At 36.8% G+C, this 13,570-nt stretch overlaps 1 protein-coding gene across 1 annotated transcript; it reads left to right on the plus strand.

Moving 5' to 3' along the window:
- The first annotated feature begins 12,446 nt into the window (after window positions 1–12,446).
- On the plus strand, window positions 12,447–13,364 carry LOC123641855 (olfactory receptor 9G1). Its single transcript, XM_045556789.1, has one exon. The coding sequence runs from the start codon at window positions 12,447–12,449 to the stop codon at window positions 13,362–13,364; it is 918 nt and encodes a 305-aa protein (XP_045412745.1).
- Window positions 13,365–13,570: the final 206 nt, after the last annotated feature.

Consider the following 13,570-nt stretch of genomic DNA (forward strand, 5'->3'; position numbering starts at 1 on the left):
GGGTCAGGTTATTTGACATCATATAGACACATTAGGCATTTTATGTATTAAATGGATACATGACTCATCTTTTCATTCTGAAAGTCAAAGGAAGAAACCTAACATGTCTTTTACATGTAAACTAGAAAAGTCTGATGTTCTTTCATAAATTCAGGATTTTCAAAAGCTAACTCTTACTCTGTAATTTAAATCATGTGTAGAACTGAATACATTGTTTTATTTTCTTTAATATGTAATTAAATTTATTACTTATATTTGGTAAATAGATTTGATCGATAGAGGCAATATATTTGATCTTTAGTAATACCTCATTTTCCAAGGATAACTTTGCAAAGCAATATAGCATAGGGAGTAAGAACATAAACTCTGGGCAAGAACAATTTGGACATAAATTCTGATATCATCACTTCTGTGCTGAATCATAGGGCAAGTATCTAAACTACTCTAAGCTCTCCCTTGTCCTATGCTAAGCAAAAACTATGCTAGTACTTAATTAGTAGGATCATCTTGTTGATTATATTAAAAGGTGTACTTAGAAGTTTTAGCATAATGTCTAAAAAATGGTAAGTACTTTATAAACTATAGCTAATACTTCAGATTTATTCAATTTTCTACTCATTTACTTGGGTTCTAGGAGTGAAAGGGCCATCAAATATAACCCTATTTGTAGCACTTAACTTATCACTATGAAGGCATTTAGAGCCTACATAAACCCATACAAGTCCAAAGTGTATTTAACATTACCAAAATTCATGATGTCCCTTCATTGGTTATCGGTTCATCAACAAATGAACTTTATTGTTAAAAAAAATTAATAACTAAGAATTTTAAGAACTAAGAAGAATAAATATTATATCAGATCATAATCTTATCCTCCACCCAATTAAGTAAGAACATTGGGAAGGGTTACCAGGCAGGGCAAAAAGTATCTTTCTAATGAATCCATCACCATGTTATAAAAATTATGCCTGAAAAGGAATTATCACTTGATAAAATAAAATCATCACTTATAGTGCTTAAAAACAACACTGCAGATGATAATTTACCACTTAGTGTGAGTTACTTTCACAAATCCTCTTTAACAAATCGCTGGGATCTGGTTTTGATAAAGCATGTCAGAGAAAAAAGAGAATATAAGATCAAGGATTCCTGGAAGGCCTTGCCCTAATAGACAGGCAAACCTTAAACCAGCAACAATGCTATGTTGGGAAACATCACAAGAGTTAACAAATTCAGATGTTAACTAGGGGCAAATAAATCATCTTCCCCTACCCCGGACAAAAACTCTCTATAGAAAAGAAAAAAAATAATAACAAAAAAACTCTAATATTAATTTCTACCTACCGTGATTATCTGGTACGTGGCAAGCATTTGACTAGGTATTTTGAAGACAGTATGTTTTATCTTCACAACAACTCCAAAATGTATTTCTATTCATTTTAAAGATAAAGATATTGCAGATCAGAGAGGCTATACAAATTTCTCAAAGCTAGAGCATTTAGCAGAGTCAAATTTTATTCAAGTCTTAGTAATTCCAAAATATCCTTTGGTTAAATAACTGCTGGTTTTATTATTATTCTATTAGAATTATTTACATCTCAGTAGGCTATTGTAAACATAGGTACAGCAGACGGAACATACCCTCAGGTCATAAGCAATGTATGGATGTAATCTACTTCATACCTGTCCTCTTCACATATGCATACAAACAAAACCCCATAAAATCCAAAGTTAACAATATCCATGGCAAAAAAAATTAAATTCTGTGCAGATAAAAGAAATCTCATTTTATGGTAATCAGAAGTGAGATTCTACTATAATCCAACTCAGTTATTTTATAGATTTTTTTTTTTAAAAAAAAGAAGATGGTGAATGCATACACAGTGAAATCCCTAAGTTATCTGAATTGTTTGTTTTTTTTTTTTTCATTTCAGAGCCTTCGGCCAAATTTTTAATTCTTGAGGGACAATGTCCCAGACTAATAATTAAAATTTAATTATTTGATCTGAGGGATTCCTTGTCGATGTGTTTGTTTGTTGATTTTCCCATATTCCCCCTCCACTGAATACGAACAGTGACATGTTCTTCAAGTGACCAGCGTGTTCTCATCCTCTGGATTGCTTAACACTGGTAGTCATGAAAATGGGTACGTTCATCACAGGAGCAGCAATGCCTAAAATACAGGCTCCAGGAACCACACATACAGTTCACAGGAATTTAGAGATTGTTATCATGATCTTAGTATATTCTCAATTATCCAAAGCAAGTTTGAGTCTTGGTTTTCTTCTCCCTGATCATAGCAAACTCTGGACCCACCTGTCACTGCATAACAGCTAAACACAGTTCATAAGGAAAGAGCAAAGCCAGCACTGGAAGTTACTAGCCATGTGAGCTCAAACATACCATTTTACTTTCATGATCCTCAATTTAGTCATTTGTTTTTTTTTAATTTTCTTTCTTTCTCCCTTCCTTCCTTCTTTCCTTTCTTTTTGATTTCTTTCTTTAGCATACAAACATTAATTGTATGTGTTTATAAGGTACAATGTGGTCTTTTGATCTATGTAGACACTGTAGAAAGAGTCAGTGAAGCTAATTAACATATTTGTCACTTCAACTTACTATTTTTTGTGGTAAATATGTTAAAAATTATTTTTTTAGCATTTTCAAATATCTAATACATTAACTATAGTCACTGTATAGTACAATGGATCACTAAAACTTATTTCTCCAGTTTTTGTACCCTTTGATCAGCATCTCCCTTTTCCTGATCTTTCTCCCTTCCCAATCAACTTCCAGTAACCACCTTTCTACTCTCTGTTTCTATGAGACTAACATTTTTAGATCCTACATATAAGTGAGATCATACAGTATTTGTTTTCTGGTGCCTGGCTTATTTCACTTAGCATCATGTCCTCCAGTTCCATGCATGTTGTTGTGAATGACAGAATTATCGTATTTTTAAAGGCTGCATAGAATTGCATTGTGTTTCTATGCCACATTTTCTTTATCTATCCATCCTTTGAGGGACATAGGTTGCTTTCATATCTTGGCTGTTGTGAATAATGCTGAAATCAACACTGTAATGTAGATATCTCTTCAACATACCAATTTCAATTTCATTGGATGTATACCCAGAGGTGGGATTGCTGGATCATACTGTAAATCTATTTTTAGTTTTTTGAGGAACCTCCATACTATTTTCCAAAGTGGCTATACTAATTTATGTTCCTAACAACAGCATACAAGTTTTCACTGTTCCCCACATCCTCTCCAGCACTTGCTATCATTTATTATTTTGATAATAGCCATTCTAACAGGTGTGAAGGGATATCTCATCATGGCTTTAATTTTCATTTCCCTTATAATTAGAGATGTTGAGAATTTTGCCCCATATATATATTGGACATTCATTTTAAAAATTTGGAAAAGAAGGAATACTCCCAAACACTTTTTATGAAGCCAGCATTACACTAATACCAAAGCCAGAAAAGGGCACTAGAAGAGACAATAACTATAGGCCTGATGAACACAGATGCAAAAATTCTCAGCAAAATATTAGCAAACGGAATCCAATAGCACATGAAAAGATCATTCACCATGATCAAGTGGGATTTATCTCAGAGATACAAGCATTGCTTAACATATATAAATTAATAGATGTGATATACAAGATTTAAAAAATGAAGGCTAAAAGCCACATGATTATTTCAATAGATGCAGAAAAATTATTTGACAAAATTCAACATAATTCCATAATATAAAAAAACTCTCAAAAGATAGGTGTTTTTATAAGGCTCCTCAGGTGAGTCCTTGAATTCTTATTTTCTAAAACTTTTCATGAAAAAAGATACATTTGTGGATTTTGTCAAAGCTAAGGTCAAAATATTCATCCATTTAGGGAATTCTATAAATGTTAAAACTGTGTTTTCCAGATAGTCTTAACAAAATTAAGAGCTCTGCAAAGAATGGGAGGTAATTATCAGGATTGATGAATACGAATAAGGGGAAACAGTTATCACAAAATGTAATAACAATGTGTCGCGCCGCACTCGCCTGCAAGGACGACGCAACAAACTGGAGTTCTTCCAACAGCAGTTTAATGAGGCATCTAGTCTAGTTACATGGCGAGAGACCCCGAACAGGAAGGACCGTGGGCTTATATACCATTGCAGGTAGTCGTGGCGGGAAGTGATTGGTAGAGGGCCCTGACAAGGCTCCCAGCAATGATTCTATTGGCTATGTGCTCACCCGTAATCAGAGACCGCTCCCAACAACAATGTTAACTTCCATTCTGTGCCTATGCTGAGAAGACCACCTACATGCATACCTCCTCCCCATATTTTCCTGTTACCAATTTTCCAACATTCTTTTAGTTTTCTAAATACATGACCATCACACCCACCTCTTAGCCACATTCCATAATGTTCTGTAAAGTATGGAGACAATCAAAGACCCTCCAGACTATGTAATGGCAGAGAACAAAAGATCAACATATCCTGATGAAAGAAAGTAAAGGTATGCTATTGTCTCTGGTATATGAAAAACAAAAGCTTCTGGCTGTCTTTGCTGATAAAAACTAGAGAGACAATCTAACAGATTGGGATGTTAACATCCTCCAGAAACTTGAGGTAAGAAAAAAAAAAGACTGTGAATCCTATGTGGGTGCACTCGTGTTGATAAATTGGACTTGATTAATCCTTGCATTTCATTCTCCTTGGTTTCCGCCCAATCCAATCTCATACATGCTTCCTAGACTCTGACTAATAAAGTTTGATAAGATTCCATATTCATTTTTTTTTTTTTGGAGACAGATTCTCGCTCTGTTGCCGAAGCTAGAGTGCCATGGCATCAACCTAGCTCACAGGAACCTCAAACTCCTGGGATCAAGCAAGCCTCCTGCCTCAGCCTCCAGAGTAGCTGGGACTACAGGCATGCACCACCATGCCCGCCTAATTTTTCTATGTATTTTTAGTTGTCCAACTTATTTCTTTCTTTTTCTTTTTTTTTTTTTTTTTTAGTAGAAACGGGGTCTCACTCTTGCTCATGCTGGTCTCTCCAGAGCTCAAACGATCCACCCTCCTCAGCCTCCCAGAGTGCTAGTATTACAGGCGTGAGCCACCACAGCCTGGCCAGATTCCATATTCTTTAAGGCATATTTCCTATAAGAGCAGTTCTTGGATTTCTTCATCTGTGGTAATAATATTAATACTTAGCCTTCACTGCAGAGGCAATGTGGGGTGGTGGGATTGTGTGCTGAGAATTACATCAGCTTATGAGGCAACACCCTAAGTGCAGTCAACTAGAAGACTTGTCCAGGGGAAAAGCTAGTTCTCTCAGGTAGGGGGAAGTTAGAGATTGCCTCTGCAGACAAGGATTTTTTTATTAGCCCTCTCCTTGGCTGTCCAATGTCCCTATCCCATATTTTATGGTCCCAATTCCTCCCTCCACCATTTTTTTTTAGCTTATCATAGAATCTCTGGCAATGTTTAGAATCTAATTGGTAATGCTTCTCTGCATTGTTTACAACCAGGCCCTGGCTTGGACTTCAACCATATCATTCCTAAAGGAACACAGGTGATGAGAAACTCCTTCAAAGCTGACGTTGGTGCTTCTCAAATGCCCTTTCATGTGGGCCATTCAGAGTTTTCAAATAAAAGACCCTTCAGATTTCATAATCAATATTATCATGGTCATAATTAATGCCACAATTAATTTATCTTTCAGGGCCTTGCCCTCCACCTGCACTTCATCACATGACGCTGCTGGTGGTAATTTAAATCCTAGGCAACAGATATCTACATATTCTTTAAATTTGTGAGCAAACTAACCTCAGAAACCCAGTTTGAGGATTCGAGTCTAGGGCTGCTCCTAATATCCGTCACCAAGACAGTCAGAATCCTGCCAGGAAACAGATGGCCCATACAAACCAGGGAATTTAAGGAAAATTTAATAAAGGTACTAGTTACAAAAATATGAAAAGAGTGTTGAAAAACTGCAAAGCATAGACTAGTCTTCTGTCTCAGAGTCTTACAACATCTAGGCCTGAAGGGAGAAGAGGAAAGAGCAATTATCACAACCACAGAGCAAGACTGTATGACAGGCACAACTGGGTGGCAGCTTTGGCATTGATCTAGAGAGGAATGTGGCCTTCGATTACCCTACAAGGAAAGAGCTTGCAAATCAGTGCTTTGACCTCAATCATTTTTCTTCTTTCAATTCCTACCCACATTGACCAAATTAATTGGTACAGTTCACACAGGTTTGACTCTGGGAGCAGATATCAGATGGAAAAGGATGGCAGTCAGTCGTAAGGGGGAAACGGAAGTTTTCCAACAGTCTACAGAAACACTAGTACCTGTGTGTTTATCAGTGTTAAAATGTGCCTGTATAAATGCAAACGTCGGAGATTCACACTCGCGCGTGCACACACACACACACACACACAAACACATATATGTATATATAATTTGGATTCAGCAAAACTAATGCAGAATATATACGGTTTGTGAAGTAAAATTTTGATCACATACATCTACCACTGGGGAATTACACTCTCTAAACAAAACCTTTCTGAGTTTCATTAAATAAGGAGGACTCGATGTCACCAATGCATATTTCTGCTTAATTGCCTTGTTTGTCAGTCCCTCAAGCTACAAAACCATGAGGAATTCAGTGAGTATTAAACCCGTGGGATCTAATAGCTGTTATAAAAGATTCTGGAACTAGCTGTTTGAATGTTGAAATTGAAATGAGGTGTTGCTGTGAATTTTGGTAAGTTGCATAATTCAATTATTACTGGCGGGATAGAAATTTTGCTTTATTCCTATAAAAACTCAACATCCAATTACATTGCTATATTACAGGAATTACAAAGCCTCATTTTCATGCCCCATCATTGTTCTATTGAAGGTTCTGAAACTGCTGAGAATAGAAAGGGAGACTTAGCTTCAGCTACTCGTTAGGGTGAGAAAGGACAATTTATGTTAAAGGAAGGGATGGAAAATAAAAGTATACAATTGACACAATAACTAAAAGAGAAGACACTGAGGAACATTTACCAAAGGAATACAGTTTTGTGAATATCTCTAGATTCCTGTAAAGAGAGACTTTGCATACTCATGCCCAAAATAAACCATGAAGAGTGTTTTTTTAAATTTGTTTACCAGAAGGCAGGAATACAAAAGGTGTATTTAGAAAGAATGTCAGATAACAGTTTACCACGACAGTCATGTTGTCATAATCTCTGAGTGAAATTGGCCAGAAGAGACCTCCTTTTTTAAGGCAAAACTTTAACCTGTGACCTAGTGCTTATGTTTAAGTCTCAAGAAAAAAATCATGAACACATGTGAAATATTTTGCCTATGAGTGTTTGTGTTGTGGATTGGAGATTTTTCTGATGAGAACATCCACACAGTTCAGGTTCTTAAAGGTATTAGTGGCCTCAAAACATTCATTATTTTTTTAAAGAAATGGAACATAAGATAGAAATAAAGTCATTTCAATTCAACATTATGAAAACTTTAGAGTCTTCAAGAAAGCTATGGGCCAAAGAGAAGTAGGATGGACTACTGGAGGAAAATAGCAAAGGTCAAAAGGGGCAGTATTGCCACCAGTTTGACCATCTTTACTCTTTTGCATAGTAAATTCTATCACTGTATGATCATATGACAATAATAACTGGTACAATATTAAATTATCAACATATAATATCTATTATTGGAAGTCAGATTCTCTAAACTCCTTAAATACAAATATATTATCTCTATTAAATCCCTGTACAGTCTTGTAGGATTTGTTATTACAGTTGAGAAGTGCATTACGTTACACACGAGGGCATTGATTTTCTGGAGGACTAAGTTTTCAAAGCTGACCAAGCTCTAAATGGTTGGAATCAGAATGCAATCCAGGTCTGTCTGATGCCACATCTCATGCTGAACAGTTCATGTTGCCTTTCAAAACTATTGTGTACTTTTCTGCAAAATACTTTTGTGTATATGTTTTTATTTAATCTTCACACATCTATAAAATAGGACCACTGTCATTCTAGTAATAAAGACCAATGTCACAATGTTTCTCAAAGTATTGCATGGAGTCAATTTGCATCAGAATCACTTTGGGCTACTTGAGGGGAAAGTGTTGCCCTGGAACCCTGACCTGCTAAATTTGAATCTCTCTGGGATGAAGATCAGGAAGTTACAACTGTAGCAATATGTTGGGGGGTGGGGAGGTGGGGGGTTATGTTCTCTGAATTAGAAGCCCTCTGACTTATTGAATGTTTTCCATGTGTTAAGCCCTCCAATAAGTTGCTTAAAAACATCATATCCTTGAATTTTTACAACAGCCCTATCTAGCAGTTACGATTATTATCTTTATTTTACAAGTGAGGCAATGGAGGCTTAACAAAATTAAGTAATCCGCTTAAGAGCTTCTGACAGCTGACAAGCATCAAGATAGAACTTGAAGTTATGTCAACAGACTGAAAGATCAGTGCTGTCTCTAGTTTGACTACTCCCTTATCACGGCCACCTCTGATTTTGAAGACATGGTTCCTAATAGCTCTTCAACATGAAAGACAATTTCCTGCTCAAATAACTAACCTGCTTCATAAACGCACTTTATTTTGAAATATAATTTGTCTGTAGATTTCAGTGGTCACACTGTGTATTCTGTGACTATTCCTTCCTTATTTTTCTTGTACTTGCTTGTGAAGAGTACGGGATAGTCTGAGATTTCTAGTTATGCCAAGTAACATGGGATATAGCAAACAATTCTTGTAGGGGTTAAATGCCATCATTAAAGCAGACCAGACTGTGGATTGGATTTGGTTGACATGCATCTTGAAAATACAGCGGTCCATCCATCTATCAAATATTATATTACTTGTGCCTAGTCTATGCTGGATATGATTTTAAGTAGTCACATGCTGCAGAGAACAAAACAAGATACAAAACATACCTTTCTAGCCAAGAGATCCCTGTGAAATAAACACCCACATCATTGCAAAGCTGTCTCATTTCTACCTATGCACCTATGCTCCTCTCCCACTAGATTATCAATCATAACAAAATATCATAAACTGGTGACTAAAACACCACTCTTAGAACCTCATTTAACCTTAATTACCTTCTATGAGCCCATATACAGACACATAGGGAGTTAGGGCTTCAACATGTGAATTTTAGGGAGAAACAATTCAGTCCATAGCAGACATCTACTTCATAATTCTTATGAAGGCTAGAAATAATGTATATAAAGTATTTAGTACAGCACCTGGCTTAAAACACATATTTCTTCTTATCTTTCCTCTTTTTTATCTCCAATTCATTATTAGTGGTTTTATTATTAAGAATTAAGCCCAGTCTGATCCAATCAATTCCTTTGTGGTCTAAGTGGGTTTCCCAGAAATGGTATAAGCCATGAAACCCTCAGACGTTTCAGAAATATGATATAGAGAGTGAGCTCAGTGACAATGTTAACGTTCTCAGTATCTACAGTTTAGATTTCACTGTAGAACTGTGAGTGTTATAGGTAAGTGTTCTGATCCCAGAGTACAGGTGTAGTAGACTATTTTATGCACTCATTATCCAGGCTGGTTGTATACGCATTGATTTGGGGAGTGCTAGTTCCCCCCTGCCCCCAACCCCACAAAACTTCTTGCCATATCACCTGAAGTTTCAAGCTCTTTAATATTGGTCAAATATATGCCATTATCTCTTATTGGTATGTACCCAAAATTTATTTTAATTAAGTATGGTAAGGTGATAGACATAGAGACAACTGTTTGTGAAGAAGTTTATTGCTTGTAATTCCCCCCAAAAAGGGCCATGCACAAGGACCACATGGGAGAAAAAAACCAACACATTTTGCCAGGAGACAGAAGAGCAAAAGAGCTCAGCCCCTTCATTGTAGTTTCTGTGTGAAGGGATGGGCAAGGCAGGGGAGGTAAGCTTGAGTAAGTTTTGGATTAGATAATTTGAATACTTTCCAGGAGCTCTTAACTACAGGAGTGGTCTCTTGCTGTCAAGTATCTGACCCTGGAGTGATTTAGGGCAGGGAAAGTGTTGGCTTGCTGTATGTGGGAATAAGATAAAGGAAGTGGTTGCAGACATGGGCTTTATGTTGATTGGTTTGCATACAAAAGGCATCCTCTTGTTGCCAGGCAAGCTGATTTTAATATCTGGGAATTAGATAGTTCTGGGAGGGCAGTATTGAGAATTAGCAAGGCCTCCAATATGTTTGTTAAAGTATAGTATATCCAGAAAATTTTAAAAAACTGATTAATTGTATCTCCAACAATATTCTGAGTGCAGTCTAAGAAATTCTGTGTGATGGCATCTAACATCATTCTTACTGTTCCCTCAAGTACACTCTATACTCTATACCAGAGGGCAAGATCTCATAGATCGTGTATGTCTCTGCAAGGATTTTTGCTTTTACTCTGAATAAGTTGAGAAGTCCTTGAAGTGTTTGGAACAGACAAGTAACATGATATGACTGGCGATGTAACAGGACTACTCTGGCGGACACGTGGGGAGACTCAAACACGATCAGAACAGAAGCAGGAAGACCACACAGAAGCTCCTGCAATGATTCAAGTGGGAGATAAAGGTGGCCTCATCTAGGGTGAAAACATTAGAACTAGAAAAAACTGATCAGGTCCTGGATATATTTTGAAGGTAGAGTCCAGAAGATGTGGCTAATTAATCAGAGACAGTGTGAAAGCAAGAGAGAAGTAAAGAATCATATTAAATGACTTTTCTTTACATGAGATAATATCATTTACCACAATCAGGAAGACTGAAAGAGGAGAAGGTGTAGGAAGGATTTTCAAGAACTCAACTTTTCTTGAGATGCCCAGTAGACATCACATAAGACATGTTAAGTAGGCATTTGGATTTACAGGTCTGGAGTTCAGGGAGGAGACATGGTCAGGAGATGTCACATTAAGTCCCATTTACATGTAGAAAGCAAGTCATCAGACTGGATGAGATGACCAGGAAATGACTGTGGATGGAAAAGACAGGAGGTTCAGGAGTTGACTCTGGCTGGGGGCACTCCAAAATTCCAAAGTTGGGATAATAACACTGAGGCACATGCAGCAAGAGAATTGGAAGAAAACCAAGAAAGAGTGACAACTTGGAAACCAAGTAAAGAGATTTTCCAGCAAGAAGGTGCGATGAACTATGGTAAATGTTGCAGATACTTCAGATCAGATGAGAAGGAAATCACTGGAGTTAGCCAAGTGAAGTCACTGAACCTTCAGTACAGTAGTAGTAGCAAAAGCTCATGACACGATTATATATTATCCTAAATTTCACTCAGAAATAAAACTGTTTATTAACATTGACATTTATTGACACTAATATTGAGAGCTGAGTACGAACTGGGTGTTTTCTTAGGTCTCAAGAGGTTGGGCATACAAATAAAACCAGGTACAGTGGTATTTCTATTTATATATCTATAAAATAACTTAGGTTGATGAGAAGTTAGTGTCAACGGAATTGTCTTTACAGTGTAAGATAGATGGATATTTGCTTAATATATTCTTGTCTAACTATTTCAATAGAACATTTATAGTTCTTTGTGAATCCTGAAGAGACTAGGCAGATTTCCCAGTCATCACATGGAATACTGTTTCATGGTCATATTCTAATAACTATTTTTTGTTTAATTGTCATTAAGAAAGAAATTCTTAATAATAAAATTATAAATGTAAAAAGGTAAATGAATGCATGTTTCTAATACTACATTGTGTAGTATACATAAATTACTTATATTTAAAATTGTGTTTTAAAAGTATGTATTGCATTTACAATAGAATATATATAAAATACACTGTATACTGTGTACTTTATAATAATTTTATCATTATATATCATTCTTCTGTACATATTCTTTATAAAAACTTTGTATCTATTATTTTTCCCTTATACTTTCCTGGGTATTTTCTTAGGCCTATAGACAGTATTATGAGATATGAATTTATGATGCCATCTTGATGTTTTGACATATGGAAGCACTGGAAAAAAAATACTTGATTCTATTCAAAATATATATAAAAGGTGAAGCCCAGTATTTCAAACACAAACAAGCAACACTTTAAACTAGACATTCACACATTTAGCAAAAAAGAAATTTGACAAAGGAAGAGGATGAAAGCATAAGAAAAATAGAACTGTGAGTCCATCTTTTCTTTAGCTCAACAGCCATTCCTAAAGGAAAAGCATAATTAAGCAATTTAAGAAATTTGGAATTGAATATAAAATTGTAAAGTCTGAATTATTGTTGCAATGAAACTCTTTCTAAAATGAGTGATTATATGGTTGGTCTTAGAGTTCTAGGATTACCAGAGATGTGATATGATGTAGCATACATTCTATTTATTCAACACAGTGATTCCAACTGAGCTCTCATTTTCTCTTCTCTTAGGTGAGATTCCGGCAGTCATGGAGAGGAGCAATCACACAGTGACTGAGTTCATCCTGCTGGGCTTCACCACAGATCCGGTGATGCAGCTGGTCCTGTTCGTGCTGTTCCTCGGGGTGTACTCTCTGACCCTGGTAGGAAACAGCACCCTCATAGTGCTGATCTGCAATGACTCCCGTCTCTACACACCCATGTATTTTTTCATTGGAAATCTGTCTTTTCTGGATCTCTGGTATTCCTCTGTCTACACACCAAAGATCCTGATGACCTGCATCTCTGAAGACAAAAGCATCTCCTTTGCTGGCTGCCTGTGCCAGTTCTTCTTTTCTGCTGGGCTGGCCTATAGTGAGTGCTACCTGCTGGCTGCCATGGCTTATGACCGCTATGTGGCCATCTCCAACCCCCTGCTCTACTCTCAGGCCATGCCCAGAAAACTATGTGCATTTTTGGTCACAGCCTCCTATCTTGGTGGGTTTATTAACTCTTCAATCATCACCAAAAAAGCATTTTCCTTTAACTTTTGCAGTGATAACATTATTGATGACTTTTTCTGTGATTTGCTTCCCCTGGTGAAGCTGGCCTGTGGCAGGAAGGATGGCTATCAGGTTCTGATGTACTTCCTCCTGGCCTCCAACGTGATCACCCCCGCCACACTCATCCTGGCCTCCTACCTCTTCATCATCGCCACCATCTTGAGGATCCGCTCCACCCGGGGCCGCCTCAAAGCCTTCTCCACATGCTCCTCCCACCTGATCTCCGTCACCTTATACTACGGCTCCATTCTCTACATTTACTCTCGCCCCCGATCTAGCTATTCTTTTGATAGGGACAAAATAGTTTCTACATTTTACACCGTGCTGTTCCCCATGCTCAACCCCATGATCTACAGTCTGAGGAACAAGGATGTGAAAGAGGCTCTGAATAAACTCTTCAAATAAATCAAGATCATCTCCTTCTAAGGAGAACCAGAGTCAATTTTAGATCAGGTCATTTGTATTTCAAGCAGAGCTGTCATTGTGCTTCATCATGATCAAGGATTCATATAATGCAAGTTGAAGTTTCCACCCTTGACACATGACAATCCAAGAGACCTAAAATATTAAAATTATGAAAATTTAGGACAATATATCATAATACAAACTAT

This window comes from Lemur catta, chromosome 7 (assembly GCF_020740605.2).
Source record: "Lemur catta isolate mLemCat1 chromosome 7, mLemCat1.pri, whole genome shotgun sequence".
NCBI classification, from domain to species: Eukaryota; Metazoa; Chordata; class Mammalia; order Primates; family Lemuridae; genus Lemur; species Lemur catta.

What these genes read in the sequence shown, in the direction of transcription:
- LOC123641855 (XM_045556789.1), top strand. Translation starts at nt 12,447, where the DNA reads ATGGAGAGGAGCAATCACACAGTGACTGAGTTCATCCTGCTGGGCTTC.